At 51.2% G+C, this 10,341-nt stretch overlaps 1 protein-coding gene across 2 annotated transcripts in view; it reads right to left on the bottom strand.

Annotated features, from left to right (window-relative positions):
* Window positions 1-1,929: 1,929 nt before the first annotated feature.
* Window positions 1,930-10,341, bottom strand: part of Arfgap3 (ADP ribosylation factor GTPase activating protein 3) — a 50,002-nt gene continuing 41,590 nt past the window's right edge. For both annotated transcript variants that reach the window (XM_008844754.3, XM_008844755.3), the window contains exons 13-16: window positions 9,243-9,366; window positions 8,160-8,250; window positions 4,481-4,602; window positions 1,930-2,909 (exon numbers count right to left, since the gene is read on the bottom strand). In XM_008844754.3, coding sequence (XP_008842976.1) covers window positions 2,892-2,909; window positions 4,481-4,602; window positions 8,160-8,250; window positions 9,243-9,366 — 355 coding nt within the window. In that variant the 3' untranslated portion in view covers window positions 1,930-2,891. The remainder of the gene's footprint in view (window positions 2,910-4,480; window positions 4,603-8,159; window positions 8,251-9,242; window positions 9,367-10,341) is intronic.

Here is a 10,341-nt window from a genome sequence, read left to right as displayed (position 1 = left end):
TTTGTTCTGGGCAAGGTGCTGCTCAGCAAAGCCTTCTACCCAGTTTTCTTAGCACAGAGGCTAAGCCGCCACCTGGCCCTCCCTGTTCACACTCAACAGTGAAAGCTCAAAAACACCTTTCCACAGCAGAGGCGCAACCTGTAGCCAGTTCCCAGGAGCTCCTGTCATAGGTTTCTGTTTTTACAGTACTGGGCATGGAACCAGGGCCATGTGTGTTAGGCTCAACTGCTGAGCCACACTTTCAGCCTTCCCATTTAAAAAAAATGTTAATAGCCAGGTGTGGTGGCGCACACCTTTAACCCAGCATTCGGGAGGCAGAAGCAGATCTCTGTGAGTTCAAGGCCAACCTGGTCTACAAAGTGAGTTCTAGGTCTGCTGGGTCTACGGGGAGACCCTGTCTCAAAAAAAGACCAAAAAAAAAAAAAATTTAATAGCTCCAAAATGTGTTTCATTAAGCTGAAACTAACTTTTTTTTGGTACTGGGGATGGAACTTAAGACCTCACACATGGAGAGTAAATGCTCTAATGAGCTACAGCCCCAAACAAGGAACATCTTTTCATTTTACTGTGCATATGAGTGTTTTGCCTGCATGTATATACGTGCACGACACACATGCCTAGTGCTTGCAGAGGCCAGAAGAGGGCATTAGTCAGATCCCCTGGAACTGGAGTCACAGGCTGTTGTCGTGTGGGTGTTGGGAACCAAATCTCTGTCCTCTGCTCTTAACCACTGAGCTATCTCTCCAGTCCCACAACTAACATTAAAATACAGGAAGCACTCATGCAAAATAATTACAAAATAAGACACCAGGGCTCAAGAACGAGCTGATTTTCCTGCATGTACACACACACACACACACACACACACACACACACACACACACCACACACTAGGCTAGGGGCCCACAGATAGGGATCTCTGGACTGGCAGCTGCTGGCCAGTTGAGTGGACCAGCCCTGCGCAGCACAGCACTTGGCCTGTGTCCTCACTGAGGTACTCTGACATGCTGACCAGGCAGCTCCAGAGATGCCGTGGCAAGGCCTCGGGTGAGACAGCTGCCTGTGATGTGGAAGCAGATGAGAAAGAGCAGCTTGTGGCAGGGGCTCACAAGCCTGGGGTACAAGGGAAATAATAGAAGTGGGGATGAATACAGGGCCCACTATGGGCCAGACTAGCCCAGGGAGGGTTGCCTAGGGCACTGTTTGGACAGAGCTGCATTCCCATGTGAGCTGTTAATGCCTTATGTCCAAAGTGAATGTCCAGAAGGGCCTGAGGGGGCAGCTGAGGTGAAATGAGGCTGGTTCTCGTGGCTGGTGTCCTCTGAATTGGAAGATGGGCTGGGCAGCATGCTTAGTATGCCCAAGGCCTTAGGTCCCATCCCAGCACTGAAATAAGACACCAGCATGCCCTTCCTTCCCCATGTGCCAGGAAGTAAGGCCTCAGGGGACACCCATCCAAAGAGCACCTTAATCCTGGAATTTCCATCAGAACTTCTAGAAAAATCAGCTGTGGCTCAAGGTGTGCATCACCATGCCAGGATCAGTGTATGAAGCTGGAACATTCTGTGTCTTGCCACCGAAGCCCCCTTCCCTCCCATACACTGACGGTATCTTTAACATGGGCACCCACTTTCCCACTGTGCTGGGACAGTGGTATGTACATCAGACCCTATGATACCCACCGTAACAGGGAGTGTCACGCCACAGCCCAGTGTATGATTCATTACAAAGGTTCTATGGAGCCGGGCGGGATGGCGCACACCTTTAATCCCAGCACTTGGGAGGCAGAGGCAGGCGGATCTTTGTGGGTTCGAGGCCAGCCTGATCTACATAGTGAGTTCCAGGACAGCTGGGGCTACAAGGAGACCCTGTCTCAAAAAAGACGGAAAAAAAAAAAAGGTTCTATGGAAAAACAATGCAGCAACAGGCTCTGCTGTGACCGTCTGTTATATTTAGAAGTCTACAAATTGGACCTTTTAAGAAAGATTCACAAAATATTCACATTTTTGGTTCACCAAATTTCAAATATATTTTACTGGGCTGAACAATGCGTGCAGTGCTGTCTAAAACACAGCCAAGTCACTTTAGTGATTTACATAGATCCTGTAACTTTTGGAACACTAAGGTCAAGATAAAAAAATATTAACAATACTACCCAATTATAATCACCATTTCCCCAGACTCCGAACTACAGGCTGAAGCCAGATCTTCTTGCCTTACTCGGTTTTCTGTACATACATCGATTTCTAAGTGTATTTCAGGAGTTCTTGGCTTGCATCAATTCAAACAGTAACATCTTGATAAAATAAACTCCCTTGGCTCTTTGGAAGCTTAGGATTGTTAAAAGAACTCATTGGAAAACATTTTAAAGTGTAGTGAGCATATAAAATAATTTACAAAAGGACAGATGGCTTAAATGTTGTTTGAAATCAATGGGAATCTGTCACGTCAGATGCTGGGCACTTCAGCTCTTGCTTTTACCGTCCGCTCCTTTTCAGTGAGAGGTATGTGCTGTTGATTTATTTCTCCAGCATCCGCTGACTCTAGCAGCCCTGAGCCCCCAGTCCATGGATGCGCCTGTCCCCCTAGAGGTCCAGGGTGGGGTTGGAGGGAGGGCTCAGCCCCCCAGCTCTTAGATCTACCAATCCCACAAAAATAAAGCTACACTTGACCGTGACAAAGGCGCTGACCTCCAACAGAAGTGACGGCACAGCTTCTACTACATCAGAAACGGGAACATCTCAAAGGAACTATTAAAAATCAGGAGTACAGACATCAGGGGAGAAGCAGAAACAGTCTGCACAACTGTCGGGGCTTCGGCATGGCCAGACATGGTCCTGGGTCCATCTGAAGTGGAGTTCTGCCAGGATGGAGTCGGCGCAGCATCAAGATTAAGAGCCGTAGCGATCCTAGAGAGAAGCAGACCCACGTTGACCACCAGCACCTGCATATGCCTCCTACCGTGCATGCATCTGACTGGTGGCACCAGACTCCTGGCATCAGTCTAGGCACCAAGAAACAGACGAGTTCTTGCTGCGGCCTCTCCATGCCTAGGAGGGTGAGGGGGCTTTGGAGAGCTGCCTGGGGTCGCACCAAGGCCTGGAGCATCCAGGCTGTGCTAAGGATTGGGAGGCAGTGGCCAAGGCTGTGTATATGGGGTATGCTAGAAGTCTGAAACCTCGATTTTGGCCCTGCTGATCGTCTCTCTGCCTCCCTTTATGGGATGGGGATGTGAGTGGGTGTACCCCCAAAACAGGAATGCCACCTGCTAGGAGAACCTGGCCACGGGCCCAATTAGGGAGAAGCATTCCAAGCCCTTGCAGTCAGGCACTCACTGTCCACGGGACAGACTTTCCACACACTCCCAAGGCCACAGCAATGTCTTCTGGGGACAAAGATGGCTCTGTGGACCTAGAAATGGCCACGTCCACTCTGCCTACTCCCCAGAGACACATTTCACCCTAACAGAATTCTTCTAAAATAATTTCACATAAGGTTCCAGAAGCCAGTTGTTCACATAATCTAGGAAGGCCTTGTTATAAACCGTAGGTCCCATCCTTGCCTTACTGCCTGTTACGTGACTTAAGTCCATCTTAGGAAGACAAGTGCCCATTTTTATAGAGGTACATACAATCACGTATGTGTATGTTGTGTGTAATTGAGGCGGATCTGTCTGGAGGGGCAAAGGGGACCAATGCGGGGGGCACGCTCCAACTACTTTATATACTTGTAAGACATGTCCTCCAGAGCCATATATGATGGAAGATTCAACTAGTGAGAATAAGTTCAAAAAGACAAATATAGCAAAACACCCAGTGTGGGGAGTAAACAAATTAGATAAGCAGGCTTCTACTTCCTACAAAAGTGGCTGTGGAGAATTTTAACCATGTAGAGACCTTAGAGCACAGTCACAGGCCATTGGGTTCCCATTTCAAAGATATGCATAGGGAGCTGGGCGTGGATGGTACACACCTTTAATCCCAGCACTCGGGAGGCAGAGGCAGGCAGATCTCTGTGAGTTCAAGGCCAGCCTGGTCTACATACGGAGTTCCAGGCCAGCTGGGGCTACAGGGAGGCCCTGTCTCAAAAAGAACAAAAACAACAACAACAAAAAAAACGGAATTCTGTTCCGAACTAGGAATTAGGAAATTACGACAACCCCAGTAACAATTCTCCAGTCACAACTTAGAAAACTTTGTATTAAGGCAGCATCTTACTCTATAGCCCACTCGGGCCTTGAATTCAAGATCCTCCTGCCTCAGCTCCTGAGTAGCTGAGATTATACAGGCCTAGGCTACGAGGCCTAGTGGTTAGGAATTTTAAACATCCAACTGTAGCTTCTGGTTTCAAGATGCTAGGCTCTCCTACAGTACACACGGATCATGTAGCAATGATTCCATCCACATCTGCACGGCAGAACAGACCTCCAGCCCAGCTACAGATGGCGGTCTGCTGGGAGATACAGCCCTCCTTCACTGACCTGAATGGACGTCATGACCCCGTTGGCGAAGACAGAGAGCTTTCCAGCAACAGACCGCACGCCTTGCTTGAACTGGGCCATGTCGGGGGCATTGGGCAGCACGTTGGAGAGGTTGTAGTTTCCTGCACACACACAGATGCTTGCTTGTCCCTCTCCAAGGACACCTGTGCTAGGTGAACACGCCCTACCCTTCCTGCCCCCTCCCAATCAACAGCTGTGTCCAGGGAAAGGGACTCTGAAGTAGGGCGGGGCCTAGTATGAAAGACTGGCCCCACCACAGAGCTCCTCGGCCACCATAGCAGGGGGACATGGCACTCGGAGAAGCAGAATGCCATGCCCAGCACTGGCCATGAGGCGCTGGGGGTACTGGGAAAAGGGCCGTGGTCCTGCAATGGGCAGTAAGCAGGCCCCAGGCTTGGCGAGCATTGTGCTCATTCAACAAATGCATGACAGAGCTTCCTCCCAGGCTTTGTCGGGTGCCAAGGGCACAGACAAGAGAAGACGGGTCCTACCTCCAAAGAACTCCCGCCGTAGTTAGGAGAGACAGTCACTGGTGCCTTACCCCTGAGTGAGGCACAGGCATGTGGAGGCCTAAGGAGGCCCCACAGGCCAGGACAGCTGGAGAGAGGCAAAGCTGGTGAACAGGAATGAGACTTGGGAACAGGTAAGTGTGTGAGTGGACACAGGCAACACACCAACCCAAGGGCAAGGGGTCCAACCTCAGTGGCTGGACTGTCTTTGAAAGATCACTGGAAAAGGAGAGGGATGGGAGCAACAGGATGAGGCCGGAGGACACAGGACAGAAAGGCCCAGACCATGGTAGGGACTAGAGACAGGATCCTGGGAGAGACTCAGAGCCCAGGGCTCTGTCCCTCCCCTGGGGGGAGTCCAGGACTCCTCCTTGGCACTCAGAATGGGATGTTATGTACCAAATTCCCAGAAACGGAGACATCAAGAGAAAAATCTTCCTAAGATCGTCAGAACATCGAGTCTAACACGGATGAAAACACACCTACGGTAGCTGCTTCCTGAGACAGGTGCAGCAGCCTGAGACAGCATGGCTGTGGCAGAACTGGCCCCTCAGAGTCTCAGGACTGTGCTGCCTGACAGTGTAAGACGTCAGCAGGCAAAGCCCCCAGAGACCACTGAGCCTGGGGCTGTGGGGCCCATCCAGCCCAGGCTGTGTGCCACTGGAACCATTAGAGTGTTTTTTGAAAGAGATGCTGAAGGAGGCTGAGGAGAGGGCTCAGTGGATAAAGCGCTTGACACACAGGTGTGAGGGTCAGAGTTTAAATTCCCAGAACCCACAGAAGTGCCAGGTGGGTGTGGTGGCCCAGCACTTGGAACATGGAGAGGGGATTCCCAGACCAAGCTGGTTGGTGAGACTACATCTGTGAACTCTGGGTTCAATTAAGAGATCGTGCCTCAAAGAAAGGGTAGGGGCAATGAGGCATTCCCTCCGTCAATCTCGAGCCTCCGCGGGTATATGGTGTGCATGCACACACACTAAAACACACACACACACACACACACACACACACACACATACCAAGGACTGAGCTGGGCACTGAGCTTTTTGCTAACATGGCTGTCACAGACCTTCCTCTGCTCTGTCATTTGGGACCCTGAACATCCCACCTTTCCTCAGGCAGGGCTCAGTCCATCCACAAAGTCCACATCCCACTGGCCCCATCCACAGAAGTGGCCACAGGCCCTACTGCTATGCCTCTGGTACCCACACGTGCTTCTCACTCAAGCCTTCAACCTCCCCTACTGGGGAATGGCCCCGAGAATGGCCCAGGGCTCCTGCTCAATCACACCGTGGCCGTGATCTAACTCACAGGAACATGCAAACCATGACCTACAGATTGCTGCCCTCACACAAGGGATTGTTTCGGGATGAGACCATGGAATCACTTCTAACACCAGCTTTGACTTTGCTGAAGTTCAGAGAAGGAAAAATGTAATTTAGTGAGACCACCCCGCGTGCTGGGTTAGGGTAGTTACTACGGGCAGCTTTGAGAGGAGGCCAGGTGCGTGTGTATGCATGTGTGCAGGTCACAGCAGTCCCAACCACCTGACCTTAGGAAGTGCACAACCTCTGCCAAGAGCTGACTGCCAGCAGGACTGAGATCAGGGACAGCCAGGCACCCAGGGAGCAGCTTCTGAAGACCCTGAGTCCCTATGGACCTATGCTCTGTGACAGGACAGGAAGAATGTGAGCTGGTGTGAGCTGGTCATGGCTCTGTAACACTAGGAAGGATGTGTTTACTTTATCTCAAGAGCTGTTCTTTTTTTTTTTTTAACAATAATGTTTCAGGGTAAATGTTCCAGGAAACTGAATTAGAAAAGCAAGCGTGCCTGGGGATTAACCCACCTGCCTGCCTGTGCCAGGTTCCAACGTGATGACCCAGCTCTGACCTGAAGGTAGGGGAGGGAGATGCTGGGAGGCCTTGGAGTTGGCCAAGTGCCTCTGTGCCAGGGGTGGTTCATGGCACAACATGAAAGTAGCCATGACAAAAGGCCAGGATGTAGAAGGTTCAGAAATGAGACACCAAGCCCAAGAGTCACAGCTGCCCCAGAGCTGCCAGGAAAGGCCTTGCTTTTCAGTGGCTGACCAAGACTATCAGCCCTGGGCACCTGCCTCACTGAACACAGCCGCCTGCCTGCCAGCCACTCCGCTAGCACACACCAGGCTGGGATGTCCCTCTACACTGCCTGTAGCAGTCTGAGGGCCACTGTACCTGAGGGCCACAGTGAGTCCACATGCCCAAAGCTTCACGCAGAAGGTCCCAGACCTGGAGACTATCCTGTACTTCTCTGTTGAAGCTGAGACCGTGTGGCAAAAACAGGCTTAATTCTGAGTGGACAGTGAAAGACCTGTTCTGAGCTTCATGTCTGGGCTGACAGGCCATCCCTGTTAGACCCCAGCTCTGGAACAACCAGACACCCTGTGCAGAGGTGCGGACCCTGAGGAGGGAACAGCAGAGACAGGCCCTTCCTGTCCATCTGCCGGTTGCCAAGTTGTGTTGTCTTCCTGGGGAGTCACCGCTGCTGCATGCTTTGTGTGTCTTGAAAGCTGAGGGGCCTGAGGCACCTGCTGGGTACCAAACCCTGCATGCTAGCTCCTTACACAGCATCTCATATAAGCCTCAATGCAACTTTGTGTTATCCACCACTTCACAGATGGCGGAGCTAGAAGCTAAACACACCATCGTCCTGAGCTAGGGAGTGGCCACTATCTTGTAGTAGCCCACCACCTTCTATACAAACAACTTTTCAGGTCATAAGCCCACTGTGGCATAAACTCCATGACTTGTTTCCTGGGACACCTGGAATGACAACTTCAGCTATTCTGTTCACACAGGGACCAGAGTGTAAGATGTGATTTAGCCAGGCATGATGGCACACGCCTGTAGTACCAGCACTTGGGAGGCAGAGGCAGGCAGATCTCTGTGATTTCAAGGCCAGCCTGGTCTACATAGTGAGTTCCAGGCCAGCTGGGGCTACAGGGAGGCCCTGTCTCAAAAAGACAGAAAAAAAAAAAAAAGAAGGAAGGAAGGAAGGAAAGAAGAGGAGGAGGAGGAGGAGGAGATTAGGTAGTTTGGGAAGTGAAAGGTCTTACAGAGACGAGCCATGCTCAGACTGGAGATATGATGAAGGTCCGTGGGCCCCTTACCTGCAGTCTGCTTCCTCTGCTCGTCAAACAGGTCTGCAGAGCTGATGGAGGAGCTGGCAGAGAGCCTCTCCAGCCGGGCCCGGGTTTCGAACTAAACAGTACAAGAGGCAGTGTTACACACCAAGCCTAGGGAACAACTTTACCGAAAGAATCACTGAAGAGAGATTGGAGTGGGTTTGTCCCCTTTGGCGCATTTACCTCCCACGTGACCCCCCAGCAAGGTCCCGGGGTGGCACGAAGTTTGTATTCTGCATGGGATGCAGGTCATGGGTGGACAGGCGGGCACAGTCGGGGTGTTCCTCTCAGTCACTCTAAGAAAGGCCACTCTAGGAGACTGTCCATGCCCATCACATTTTTAGGGCATCAGTTGGAATGCATCACATTTATACTTTTTGTGTGGTGCTGGAGATGGTTGGAACCCAGGGCCTCGAGCATGCCAGGCAAGTGCTGAACCACTGAGCTGCACCCTACCCATCATCAACTTTAAAACAAAACCAATCTGAGGAACTGGGAAAACTGCCTCTGGCAATGATACCACTGTAGATAAAACCAGCACCATCAGGAAATAAGCCCCACAGTCCAAGCTCTCCCCACGCTCCTCCCTCCTCCCGAGAGTCTGGCTGGAGCACACCATACTTCAGCGCTAGAGGGAAACTGGCTGAGCCTTAGCTTAGCGGGACTCCACTGTGACCAGTACACACATGTTTCCCAGACAGGTACCAGCCAGCAAATGGTGTATGCCCTCACGAACATATCCACAGTTTGTTTAACTGTGGTAAGATGATCAGGGCAACTTGAGCCATAGAAAAAAACCTCCTGAAATTTACTCGAAATTGACTGTTGGCCATTTAAAACCCCAGAGAGGAAGAAGAGAAATTAGACAGGTCCCTGACTGCAAAGCTGTCCTCTTGTTGAAGTGGCAGGCCAGGTGCTTATGAAGGCCTGGGCTGCATCTGGGCTCCAGCGTTGTTGCCCTGGGGATCTCTGGCCCTTGTCCCTCAGCAGCCCCTCCTCCCTTGGCCCCTCCAGCCAAGCTTCCTTCCTGCTCTGTGGGGTCCCCTTAGAATCTCTTTGCACTCTTACATCTGCCTGGGCTTGTCTTCCAAAATACATATCTGAGGAAATGGCCTTGACATTGCCAAATTTCTTCTGGGCTTCATCTGTATTATCAACAGCCTCATAGTCCTGCTTCCGGCGGGCACTAGGTCTATGATTAAAAACAGCCAAAGTGGGTTAAACTAAGCCAAGGTCAAAGCAAATGTCATCTCACGTTTCCATCCCAACGTGGAGTTCCATGTCTCAGCTACGTTAGCAAATGCCGAAGGCACTGTGTAGGCACACCAGGACACCACTGTCCATTATGTGGGATATAAACTGCTTGGTGTGGTGGGACATCCTGGCTCCTGGCCAACCTCAGGTGACACATGTATGCCCCGTGCACTCTCAAAAGCTCCTTGGTATAGATGACTAATGATGGGCTCCTTTTACCATAATATTGGGAGGCAGCTCTTCAACAGGTGGGCAGGGACATGGAGGTCAGGCCAACAGGAGTAAGACCCAGCCAGGAGCCAGGGGAAGGGCTCAGGGCTAGACTAGGAGAGATGACCCAGTCCACATAGCACCAGGAGAAGGTAGGAAAACAAACCAGCAGGGGCCGGGGCTCAGGACGAAGAGCCGGGGACTTGGAGAGATGGGTGTCCTGCATCTTGTTCTTAGAGGCCACTACATGGCTGTTAGTCAAAACTAGGAGAGTACAGCCAGGTGTGGACAGAAGCCTGGCACCCCAGATCCTCTGAAGGCTGAGGCAGGAAGATCTCAAGGTTGAGGTCAGCCTGGATAACTCTCTGAGACACAACCTTGACATAAACTATTAAGGGGCTGGAAGATGGCCAAAGAGCACTGGCTGCTCTTGCACAGGACTGGGGTTTGGTTCCCAGCACCCACATGGCAGCTAACAACTGTCTTTAAGTCCAGTGCCAGGGGATCTGACACCCTCTTCTGGCCTCTGTGGGCAACGCATGAATGTGATATATACATGTAAGGCAAAACAATCATACACATAAAATAAAGATAATAAATATGCTGGACACGTGGCACATGCCTTTAATCCCAGCACTCAGGAGGCGGAGGCAGGTAGATCTCTGTGAGTTCAAGGCCAGCCTGGTCTACATAGTGAGTTCCA

Source organism: Nannospalax galili, unplaced genomic scaffold (assembly GCF_000622305.1).
Source record: "Nannospalax galili isolate Female #2095 unplaced genomic scaffold, S.galili_v1.0 scaffold180, whole genome shotgun sequence".
Classification (NCBI taxonomy): Eukaryota; Metazoa; Chordata; class Mammalia; order Rodentia; family Spalacidae; genus Nannospalax; species Nannospalax galili.
The sequence above is the reverse complement of the archived record's forward strand: the minus strand, read 5'-3'. Positions and strand labels throughout refer to the sequence as shown.